Raw genomic sequence first — 12,562 nt, forward strand, 5'->3', positions numbered from 1 at the left:
TACATACGCGCGGTCAGCTTGCCTATATCACCGCGGTTATGACCTACGTCCAGTAAGTGGCGCGCTTGGGCATATAGACTGATCCATCAGAAGCGTAGGCGCAGAAAGCTAGCACCACGATGCAAAAGTACCGATAAGAAAACAGGGACCCCATACATAGGTTGGGTATCACGAGCGCGTGGCAAATACACTCATTAACGACCTCGCGCTATATGCACGGACACATCAAATAGCACGCCGAGCTGGTAAGAAGGCAGCGAAAGTACTCCATCTAATGTACATGAACTATTATTCAATTCAAGTCTAACCATCACTACGATCTGATACTCTGCCTACAGCCATATATCTTCGTATGTTGCAGCCGGTCAAAAGAATGTGCACGTAGTGGTGCCTCTTCGTCCGATCTGGACGAGGCCTTTTGTCGTACATATCGGACCCAGTATAATGTCAGTCGGAAAGGATTTATGCCACTCTGTCAGTCAGTAGCTATACAAATAAGTCAGAAAGTACGTCAGCTATGCAGGTAAGATAAATGCATGCGGAAGATAGTGGAAATACCCTTCAGTAACATCACAAACAGCTCAGCAGAATAATTTCAAAGCATAATATTGATATTTGTGGCGACCATCGGCATATACTACCTATCCTAAAAGATACTTCGCTCGCGGAGCTGATTAACATTGCTCTATTCGACCGTCGCAATCGGTGATATGTGTCGACTGCCTCACGGCGATGACGTGCAGATGGGTAAAATACGTTTGAGTAGGCGTACTTACTCTAGCTACACTGGGATTCCTCACCGATCAACGTATATTTCGTAGCATCATTGATACTGAGCCGTCTTCCGTACAGCATATATTAGCTTTGCAACCACGCGCGCCTCCGATTCGTGTCATTTTGGGAGCAATGCGCTCAAACGAGATTATAGACAAGAACTTCCCGGGTAAGACGGTGCTCTTCTTGCAGATCACGTTAAACCCTGGTCATGTCTACAATAACATGTGAGCACTACGGATACTGTGTGCGGTTCTGTTTTGGAGCATTATATACGTAGATCACAGTATACATGTACTATATGTTGCTTCGCTTTGAGTAGAAATTCTAAGCCCACCGCAGCGCAGCGGAGGTGGTCGGCCCTCTCTACACCAACCAATCATGCCCTAGCGTCCGCGGAGCGGGCGCCCAGAGCGCTAGCTGCGGGCCGTTTCGAACGCGAACTTAGCTGCGTCTATCCAGGAAGCATGCGCCTTTTTACGGTTCAAGAATCTGCAACCTCCCTGTGGAAGAAGAGGACGCATTTGCGAATAGTGGAACGACGCTGAGGAACGTGAGCGCCGTGACGTCCACGCAGTCACCGATGCTCCAGCAGCTTCAACAAATGAACCAGTTGATGCTGAAGCAGCCGCAGGGTCCTGGAACGTCACAAGGTCAATAGTATTAATATTATTAATATAAGCTTCACAGGCCGCATTTGTAAGAGCTCGGCGATGCTTTTTTCCACAGACTTTCTAAAGTAGAGACGATAGTATTTTTTTAATATTAAAGTAGGCTTCACGACCAGCGCTTTTTGTAGGGACTCTGCGAATATATAAACATTTTTTACTTCACCTGGCACTCACCACTGCCACCGTGCAATAAAGGCGCGCGGCTGCACGGTCATTGCGCTATCTGCTCCCGTGCACCGCACCCGACGAATGCAAGCGCGCACGATACATAGTCTCTTAGTCAATTTATATTGCATTTAAAGTATGTATTTGTTTGGAAATATGATAAAAGTACTATTATAGCAAAGCCAAAATATTAAATATCAACTTTTTAATATGTTTCTAAATAATATATACCAGCATTATATTTCCGTGCTATTGGCTAATATTTGGACGCAAGTAATTGGTTAGAACAATATAATTTGCTAACATACTCACAGTTTGCAAAATGGTGGGCCCTACCTGCAAGCAATGCGAGGCGAAGATTGACCCGCTTCTGCAGAACCCACAACGGATTCCCAGGCGCGCTGTGTCTGCTGCGGGAAGCTGCAGTACGGTTACGCGTTCCGTACAATCAGCGGACGGGGCAGCGTGCGGCACTGTATTGCCTGCAAGAACGGCCCAAAAGCGGTTCAGTTCTGGGAGGAAAAGCCTCCACCACCTAATTCGGCCGAAGTGCGCCGCCAGGAAAGCCTGGCGAAACGATGGGTCCTGACTGGTATTCTTAGAAGTAGAAGAGGCACAGCCGCCCTCGCAAGCCAACCGCCCGAAACGCCAAGTATATCGAGCAAAAGAAGCAGCAGAAGAGCAAGTAGTTGGTAAATATACTCTTTTAGGCCCCCGTTTTCCCACCTATTTGTGTATTTTATAGACCGGACTACAGCTCGAGGTTTGGGGCCGCACATACGGTAAGCTGACTATGGTGTTGACGCACCTACAGAGCGTAGCGCGCTTAAAAAAATAATTAGACGTGGAATCAACTGTGCACCGCTGCAAGTTGGTGGTTCCTATTCGCATACGCGTCACCGTAGATGGCACGTACACTCGCTCACGTGGGCACACGCAAAACCATGCTATCTGTACCACCAACGCTCACAGCGTATATTTCATTAATGTGCGCTCACGAGTGTAAGCTTCAGTATAGAGTGAGCACTATGCACCGACGAATAAGTTGCTGTCGACATAGACACAAGCACGTCTATGGTAGTGTTGACCATACAGGTGTCGTCGCAAGTCGATGTGCCTGTACGCAGTACTGTATTTTAGTTTCCTGTGTATAATGGTCGAGACGAGACTCCGGTTGAGTCGCGAATGATTATAAGATGTACCCGCCGCGCGCATATTTCGCGTTGACTACTACCTACATACGCGCGGTCAGCTTGCCTGTATCACCGCGGTTATAACCTACGTCCAGTTAGTGGCGCGCTGGGCATATAGACTGATCCATCAGAAGTGTAGGCGCAGAAAGCTAGCACCACGATGCAAAAGTACGATAAAGAAACAGTGACCCCATGCATAGGTTGAACTATCACGAGCGCGTGGCAAATACACTCATTAACGACCTTGCGATATATGCACGGACACATCAAAAAGCACGCCGAGCGGATAAGTAGGCAGCGAAAGTACTCCATCTAATGTACATGAACTATTATTCAAATCAAGTCTAAGCATAACTACGATCTGATACTCTGGCTACAGCCATATATCTTCGTATGTTGCAGCCGGTCAAAAGAATGTGCACGCAGTGGTGCCTCTTCGTCCGATGTGGACGAGGCCCTTTTGTCGTACATATCGGACCCAGTATAATGTCACTCGGAAAGGATTTACGCCACTCTGTCAGTCAGAAGCTATACAAATAAAGCAGAAAGTACGTCAGCTATGCAAGTTAGGATAAATGCATGCGGGAAGATAGTGGAAATACCCTATAGGTTACATTCACAAACAGCTCAGCAGAATAATTTCAAAGCATAATATTGATATTTGTGGCGACCATCGGCATATACTACCTATCCTAAAAGATACTTCGCGCGCGGAGCTGATTAACATTGCTCTATTCGACCGTCGCAATCGGTGATATGTGTCGACTGCCTCACGGCGATGACGTGCAGATGAGTAAAATACGTTTGAGTAGGCGTACTTACTCTAGCTACACTGGGATTCCTCACCGATCAACGTATATTCCGTAGCATCATTGATACTGACCCGTCTTCCGTACAGTATATATTAGCGTTGCAACCACGCGCGCCTCCGATTCGTGTCATTTTGGGAGCAATGCGCTCAAACGAGATTATAGACAAGAACTTCCCGGGTAAGACGGTGCTCTTCTTGCAGATCACGTTAAACCCTGGTCATGTCTACAATAACATGTGAGCACTACGGATACTGTGTGCGGTGCTGTTTTGGAGCATAATATACGTAGATCACAGTATACATGTACTATATGTTGCTTCGCTTCGAGTAGAAATTCTAAGCCCACCGCAGCGCAGCGGAGGTGGTCGGCCCTCTCTACACCAACCAACCATGCCCTAGCGTCCGCGGAGCGGGCGCCCAGAGCGCTAGTTTCCCGCCACCTAAACTTGCAGCCTGTCCGTCCGTCCGTCTGTCAATCAGTCCGTCGTTTTCCTCTCTTCCTGCTTTTGCCTGCCTTTTCGCATGGCTACACCCGGCCTTTGTAATACAGTTTCCTCCCATCCTACCGACCGCGCCTACCTTTCTGACTCGACCTAACTATGCCAAAATTACAAATATATCCAAAAGCGTGACGCAATTAACTCGCGCCTTGATTGGGCAATACCGACCGACCTGCGACACTGACTGGATCTGTCGCACGATCAGACCGTCTATCGCCCTCGCGATTGGACGTAAGGTAAACATTTATGCCGAGCACGAAACGCATCGATTGGATGCAAACAGCCAGCAGATACTTGATTATTGCGCAAAACCTGTCGTATGTACTGCAAATCGGGCACAGTAACCACTTTATTTTCTAAGAGCTCTGCACACACCTCACATAGAGATATTTGTCATTATTAATGTAGACTTCACAGACCAGTATTTTGTAAGAGCTCAGGGATGTTATTTTCCAAGTAAAGACATTATTAATAGTATTAATATTATTAATATAAGCTTCACAGACCGCATTTGTAAGAGCTCGGCGATGCTATTTTCCACACACATTCTAAAGTAGAGACGATAGTATTTTTAATATTAAAGTAGACTTCACGACCAGCGCTTTTTGTAGCGACTTTGCGAATATATATCTTTTTTACTTCACTGACACTCACCACTGCCACCGTGCAATGAAGGCGCGCGGCTGCACGGTCATTGCGCTATCTGCTCCCGTGCACCCAACCCGACGAATGCATGCGCGCACGATAGATAGTTGTTTTAGTCAATTTATATTGCATGTAAAGTATGTTTTTGTTTGGAAATCTGATAATAATATATTATAGCAAAGCCAAAACGTTAGTATCAACTTTTTAATATGTTTCTAAATAATAAATACCAGCCTTATATTTCCAAGCTATTGGCTAATATTTGGACGCAAGTAATTGGTTAAAACAAAATATTTTGCTAACATACGCACAGTTTGAAAAATGGAGGGCCCTACGTGCAAGCAATGCGAGGCGAAGATTGACCCGCTTCTGCTGAACCCGCAGCGGTCTACGACGGACCCCCGAGCGCGCTGCGTCTGCTGCGGGAAGCTGTAGTACGGCTACGCATTCCGTACAATCAGCGGGCGGGACATCGTGCGGCGCTGTATTGCCTGCGAGAACGGCCCAAAAAGCGGTTGAGTTTTGGGAGGAAAAGCCCCCACCACCTGATTCGGCCGATGTGCGCCGCCAGGAAAGCCTGGCGAACGTCAAGAAGGCGATGGGTCCTGACTGGTACCCCAAGAAGAAAAAGAGGCGCAGCCGCCCTCGCAAGCTGACCGCCCGAAACGCCAATTACATCGAGCAGAAGAGCAAGTAATTTGTATATCCTTATTGCCCCCGTTACCCCGCTTATCTTTGTATTTTGTATACTGGCGGGCGGCGCGAGGCTTGGGGCCGCACATATGGTAAACTAACTGTGGTGCTGCCAAGCATCTACGGAGTGTAGCGCGTTTCGTATAATAATTAGCGCATGGTGTCTACTGTGTACCCTTGCGAGCTGGCCGTTCCTATCTGCATACGCGTTACCGTAGATGGAAAGTACACTTGCTCACTTGGCACACGCAAACCCATGCTATATGTACCACCAACCCTCACAGTTTATATTTCACTAATGTGCGCTCACGAATGTAAGCTTCAGTATAGAGTGAGCACTATGCACCGACCAATAAGTTGCTGTCGACATAGACACAAGCACGTCTATGGTAGTGTTGACCATACAGGTGTCGTCGCAAGTCGATGTGCCTGTACGCAGTACTGTATTTTAGTTTCCTGTGTATAATGGTCGAGACGAGAGTCCGGTTGAGTCGCGAATGATTATAAGATGTACCCGCCGCGCGCATATTTCGCGTTGACTACTACCTACATACGCGCGGTCAGCTTGCCTGTATCACCGCGGTTATAACCTACGTCCAGTTAGTGGCGCGCTGGGCATATAGACTGATCCATCAGAAGTGTAGGCGCAGAAAGCTAGCACCACGATTACACGAAGCGATAAAGAAACAGTGACCCCATGCATAGGTTGAACTATCACGAGCGCGTGGCAAATACACTCATTAACGACCTTGCGATATATGCACGGACACATCAAAAAGCACGCCGAGCGGATAAGTAGGCAGCGAAAGTACTCCATCTAATGTACATGAACTATTATTCAAATCAAGTCTAAGCCTCACTACGAACTGATAGCCATATATCTTCGTATGTTTGTCGTACATATCGGACCCAGTATAATGTCAGTCGGAAAGGATTTACGCCACTTTGTCAGTCAGTAGCTATGCCAATAAGTCAGAAAGTACGTCAGCTATGCAAGTAAGATAAATTCATGCGGAAGATAGTGGAAATACCCTTCAGTAACATCACAAACAGCTCAGCAGAATAATTTCAAAGCATAATATCGATGTTTGTGGCGACCATCGGCAAAAACTACCTATCCTAAAAGATACTTCGCGCGCGGAGCTGATTAACATTGCTCTATTCGACCGTCGCAATCGGTGATATGTGTCGACTGCCTCACGGCGATGACGTGCAGATGGAAATATGATTGAGTAGGCGTTTTTACGCTCAGCTACACTGGGATTCCTCACCGATCTACGCATGTTTCGTAGCATCATTGATACTGAGCCGTCTTCCGTACAGCATATACTAGCGGTTGCAACCACGCGCGGCCTCCGATTCGTGACATTTTGGGAGCTATGCGCTCAAATGAGATTATAGACAAAACCCTCCCGGCTAAGATGGTGCTCATCTTGCAGATCACGATAAACCCTGGTCATGTCTACCATAACATGTGAGCACTATAGATACTGTGTGCGGTGTTGTTTTGGAACGTAGCATAAGTAGATCACAGTATACAAGTACGATATGTTGCTTCGCTTTGAGTAGAAATTCTAAGCCCACCGCAGCGCAGCGGAGGTAGTCGGCCCTCTCTACACCAACCAGCCATGCCCTAGCGTCCGCGGAGCGGACGCCCAGACCGCTAGTCTTAAACATCTACTGCAGCAACCTGTCTGTCCGTCACACTAAATTGTCGTGCCTGTCACGCTTTTCCGGACAAATCATTGGATAAAATAATTTAAATATTCCTACTGGCTGCCGAGCGCAGCGAAGGTGGCCTTAATTGGTTAAAACTAGAATGTGTAGTTGACATCAATAAATGCATGTGTTTCCCAGTTTACATATGGGGATTTGCACAAAGCTAATACATTATCCGAAGGCGGCATCGTTTTAATATTATATACTTTTCATAATGCATTTAAATTTGAGTACTAAACGGAGAGCAGGGTGGTACATGTAGCGTACACGTAAGCATGCGTGTTTCCGAGGACATGGTTTAAGTATACTCAATACTCAGTACTTAGTAGGATCTGCGAGTTACACTGACTAAAATGATAATTTCAATTTTTTATTGTAAAAATATTAGCATTAATAAGCTATCTGAGTGGGTTTCTGGTATTGCTAAATCGTACATGTTATATGTACAGCAGTAGCCGGTCGTGTGGACTGGCCGTGAGAACAAAGCTGTACTGTTAAACGTTGTCACTTGATCCACAAAGATAGATAGTTTTAGATTGACGTGTGAGCAAAAAGAAGTTATATGTGCTGATGACAATTACTACTGTATTTTCCTAAGCGTTTCTTTAACAACAAAATTCTGATACTTCTTAATAGGCAGACGCGTTCCCGACAAGGGCGTAGAATAAGGTTTTACATGCAGCGGTAAGATAAAAACACATCATGGTTATTATAAGTAGGCCCTTAAAGAGACGTTAATCAACTAAGAGCCTAATCTACGTTTAACCATCCTGGAATCATCGTTTAAGTATCAAATAAAAATACCGCCGTCAACAACAACAGCAGCAAGGCGTCGTGCGACGCATCGTTATATCCAAAGGCTATAACCATAACAGGCACAGATTGGAGTGTCTAATGACTAATTCTGAATCAGCACAAAATGAACACACTTTAATACATAAGAAAATGCTACAGCTTGAATATTTTTATTAAATATTCAAACTGTAACACTTTTAATTTTCTTTCAAAGGAGCGAGTTTGGTATGCAAAGTGGCTAATAGTCAGTGTATTACAAGCTTATCCAGGCAGTACAAGCGGGTATTTGATGCAAGCTGGACAGATATTCTTTGCATTGTTGCAATCTTGGTTTCAGAAACGGCCCGTGAAATCGAGCACGACGCTAAACTAAATATATTATTTAGCGTTTTTAGACTGAAGTGCAGGTGGAAGATTAAGGTACAGTGATCGCCAACAACAATAAAGAGACTTTGCCAAGATCACTAGCGTAATCGTTTATGAGCATGGTAAGTATGATGCTAGGATCTCAGTCTTTTGTACCGATAGACATATTTTCACGCCTTACTGGGAACTCAGCATTTTGTAGCAAATGAAACGCAGATTTATGAAATGAGAGAAGTCGATTTAGGCACACGGGGGACTCAGAGGATTTGGACTAATTATCCCGCCGAAGCGAAGCGAAGGCGGGAAGGCAAAAATCTAAAGTAAACCTAAATTACCGCCGCGTAGCGGCGGCGCTCGGCTAGTAGCTAGGAAAACAATGTTGAGTCCGCCGTCTTGCCGATTGTTTTACGATTGAGACAGCTGCTCACCCAACACAAACTTTGTCGAAATCTTTGCGTGCCAAAATTAAAAGAATACTCAAAGAAAAACAATTACAGCAACAATTTCCACTTCATCCATCCCACTGGATGCCCATTTTTACCATTTCAGTTTAACCCGGTCTGGTTGTCCTGTGCTAGTGAGACAAACTCAGAAGAAATTTTGCAGTTGCTGCTGTTGATCTGGTGCACGAACCACCCTGAAAAAGCATTTTGCTTCAGCTTGTCCATCACTCTGTTACTTGACTAAAATTCCCTTCAGCAACACGACGAGTCATCGACAGTCTGCTGCGCGACGCTTATCTGGCGCGCTGGCGCATTTTTCGGCGCTTGCGGCGAAGACGACGCATACGTTTCTTGCGCCACTTGGCACGCATACCACCGTTCACAGACAGCAGCATCTTGAGCGTGTCGCACTCGCCGACGGCGTAGTCAGCGAGCGAACCGCTCGTCAGCTGCTTGCCGGCGCAGACCAGACGGAAGTTCTGGATGTACTCCACGTCCTCGACGGCCTGCTTGACTGACGCCACCGAGGCGTCCGCCGCCACGCTGAGCGTGAGCGGGGAGCCCGATAGGGTCTCCACAAAGAGCTGCATTATTCCCTCCTGGATGCTCAGATGCTAGAGTCACGAAAAACGAAGAGGTCAGTATGGCATTGTAGCCATTGACAAAGGTTGTAGCAGCAACGCACCCGAAACGGTGTTCCAAGCAGAGCAGTCAGCAGAAAGTGAGACCCGCTGGTGTCGAGCGGTTGGAGCTTGAAATGCGGATTAAATAGTTGGCCACGGGCTTGTAAGCATGTTTAACGTCAAATTGGTAAGGATAAACTACCGCATATGAAAGTTAGAAAGAGCGGATAAGAGAGGATACCACTAGAAAACCCTCGCATTGGCTGGTAAGCTACTGACCAACCAAAATGATACCGTGTGCGCCACATCTATCTGTGTTTTTTACACACCTCGAAAGGCATTCAAATGAGGGATTCCAGTGTCTTCAACTTGTCTGTCATGTGGAAATTGTCATTGAAAATGAGAGCTCGTGTTCCAACCTACCATCTGTGAGGTCCTGACAAACTGTTTTACACTACCAATCCAGCTTCACATTGGTGTACATTAAACTCAACACTGCAATAAATCCCTTTCCGACTAGAAGTGGTAGAACTTCGAACGCAGGCTCACTTGCTGCCATCTCTCCATTGGAGAAGTGTCTTCCACGCTACAAGGTGCTGACTTAGTGTCAAATATTTTATTCGATCTGGACATTACTGCATAGCCGTTTTTGACCTGTTGACCTTGGTTTCCATGGTAACGTTTTGGCCTTGTTACCGACAGCAAGCCGCACGTTTGATCAGAAGCGTTCAAAACCTACAATAAAGCAGCTACGCAACGCTTGCATTAAGTAGTTGATCAAATTTTGCCTCGAGCTGCTGCTCTGGTGACAATATGCCTTGTCGTTCGAGCTCTTTCATGCGTTCTCTCTCCTTGGCGTTCAATGCGGCGATGCGTCGCTTATTACGAGTGCTTAAGTCATCGCGCACTACACGCTTCATGCGCTTGAAAATGTCTGGCACTGTGTGGGTATGGAGAAAGCGCAGTGGATCGGACATTGGGGCGAAGTGTTCTCCAAGTACATTTCGCCCTACATAACGCAAAAACATCTCACTTAGCTTACTGTGGTGTAAAAAAAAACTACCCAGCCAGACATACCCGAGATTTGAGCGACGCCATGTATGTCGCGACGGAACTCGAGTGGATTCTCTTCGAGTGTCGTGAGCTGCAGGTGTTTGGGAATGAAAACCCCAGTGAATTCACGGATCTCAGCAAGTCTGAGATTCTCAATCTGTTCTCTCAGTTTTGTTTGTATCTCAACGTGTGACGTTGAATGAACTAGCCGCTTAAGGTCTTCTTGAACATGAACTGAACTCGCTTGGGTAGCTGACACTTCTTCTTCGTCATCGTCTTGAGCTTTTCGCTCTCGTTTCAGCTTAATTCTCCCTCTTGTTGCATTCTTCTGCAAACTAACCTCGTCTGCGGCCCGCAGCACACGCTCAAACGGAGTTACTTCACTCTCATTCAAGTAGATGTCGAATAAGTCACCTGATGTCTCGGCTGTCAAGGAACTCGCCCTCTCCACCGCCACAACCATGCACAGCAGTGTGTACGGAGTCTCTCGCACGACGCCATCGCTGCGAATCGCAGCATCCAGCAGCTGGGGTGACGCCATCTCCAGCAAAATATACCGAAAAAGCCTCAACTAGTAACCAACACTGGCTGAACGGAGTCAATTTGCCACTGGCAACAAACCCAAAGTTGAAGGCAACTTCAATTTGCCTATTTCAGCTAAAATGTGCATGCAACATACATTTGAATGTACTAAAATGCCACAGCACATATATTCGTAATGCAACACGTTGACTAATGGCTTTCTTGGCTTGGGAAAGTGGACGGGGAGGCGTATAGATACTTTTACGGTCCATGCGAGTTGCATGTTTTGCCTCCCTCGCTCAGCTCCAAGCCATGAACTAATTGAGTAGCTTCCTTCACTTTTCTCTTGAGTCAAAAGTTGTTTACACGCGCTTGGGTCTGCGGCTTGCATTCGCCGCATTCCGCTGCTGCTGCTCCTTCTTGAGTCGCACCTGCTCGAAGCGCTTTTCCAGATTGCTCATGGACTGGCCCAGCGAGTCCAGCTGGTTCGAGTGTTCGCCGAGTGTTTCGAACATGACACCCTGTTGTGCTGCGAGTTGTTGCTGCGTCTCTGTTGTGCGCGCCAGCAGGTTCATAAGCATGGAGCCCATGTTGCCCAGTCCTCCCTGTCCCTGACCCTGGGCTTCAATGGCGGTACTTGTAGCTGCTGCCGCCTGTGCTGCTTGAACGATCGCACCACTCTCAGCGGCTGTGGCTTCGGAGCTAGGCGCAGGCTCCGCCACAGGCTCGGGTTTGACCGGAGCCGGCGGTAGTTGTTCCCTGAGTGCTGTCTCACCCGCGGGCTGTTCCGTGCTGCCCTGTGAGGTTGGGGGGGACACTATTTTCCGCTTGGGCGGTGCGGAATTGGACCGGGAAGTGGGTGCGGGCTCCGGTAGGGCGCCACCATTGGCAGCTGCCATGTTTTTCAGTCGCTCGTCCATGTATTTGAGTACTTTGGCGGCAATTTTGTGCAAAATCTTGGCGTCCACATTGTGGTGGCTCTTGACGTCAAACACAAAGACCGAGCCGATGCAAAAGCCGTTGGGCGTAGTAATTGGTACACCAGCGTAGAAGCGCACGGCCGACGCGCGCGTAACCAGGGGGTTGTGCTGGAATCGCTCGTCCAGTGATGTGTCCTCGACCACCAGTGCGCGCTTGGCGTGCATGATGGTGTGCGCACAGAGCGCCACGTCGCGCGGAATCTGGCGCTGCGTGAGGCCGCTGTTGGCCTTAAACCACTGCTTCTGCTTGTCAATGAAGCTCACGGCCGCGATGGGGCACTTCATCTCCTTGCACGCGATGCGACAGAGCTTGTCGAACTTTTCATCGGGCTCCGAGTCTAGAATGCGGTACCGTGTCAGCTCCTCGAGACGAGCCTCCTCGTTCTTGGGCGTAGGGGCACGTGGCCACGGGTGCTTCCAGTCGAAATTGAGCGAGTACCCATATTTGCTGCTCTGTTTGCTGCTCTGTGTTGCCATTGCTGCTGTTGACGTAAGTGACTGAGGTAAGACACGCACGCACGTGCAATCAACTTCGAGCGGAAGTGTAGACGGCGGTGGGGACTTTGGAATGTGAAGCGCTGCCGAGGACGGCGGTGGGGCCTGACCCAC

General features: G+C 47.6%; 3 protein-coding genes across 3 annotated transcripts; all 3 read right to left on the reverse strand.

Moving 5' to 3' along the window:
* Positions 1-8,818: 8,818 nt before the first annotated feature.
* On the reverse strand, positions 8,819-9,824 carry PITG_15069 (uncharacterized protein; the record flags this gene model as incomplete). Its single annotated transcript, XM_002898195.1, has 2 exons — positions 8,819-9,389; positions 9,822-9,824. The coding sequence occupies 2 exons, from the start codon at positions 9,822-9,824 to the stop codon at positions 9,069-9,071; spliced, it is 324 nt and encodes a 107-aa protein (XP_002898241.1).
* Positions 9,825-10,147: 323 nt separating this feature from the next.
* On the reverse strand, positions 10,148-11,020 carry PITG_15070 (uncharacterized protein; the record flags this gene model as incomplete). Its single annotated transcript, XM_002898196.1, has 2 exons — positions 10,148-10,407; positions 10,476-11,020. The coding sequence occupies 2 exons, from the start codon at positions 10,990-10,992 to the stop codon at positions 10,148-10,150; spliced, it is 777 nt and encodes a 258-aa protein (XP_002898242.1).
* A 111-nt stretch (positions 11,021-11,131) lies between these two features.
* On the reverse strand, positions 11,132-12,513 carry PITG_15071 (uncharacterized protein; the record flags this gene model as incomplete). Its single annotated transcript, XM_002898197.1, has 1 exon — positions 11,132-12,513. One exon carries the CDS (start codon positions 12,428-12,430, stop codon positions 11,336-11,338), a length of 1,095 nt encoding a protein of 364 aa, XP_002898243.1.
* Between the last annotated feature and the right edge of the window lie 49 nt (positions 12,514-12,562).

Source organism: Phytophthora infestans, genomic scaffold (genome assembly GCF_000142945.1).
Source record: "Phytophthora infestans T30-4 supercont1.38 genomic scaffold, whole genome shotgun sequence".
Lineage (NCBI taxonomy): Eukaryota > Oomycota > Peronosporomycetes > Peronosporales > Peronosporaceae > Phytophthora > Phytophthora infestans.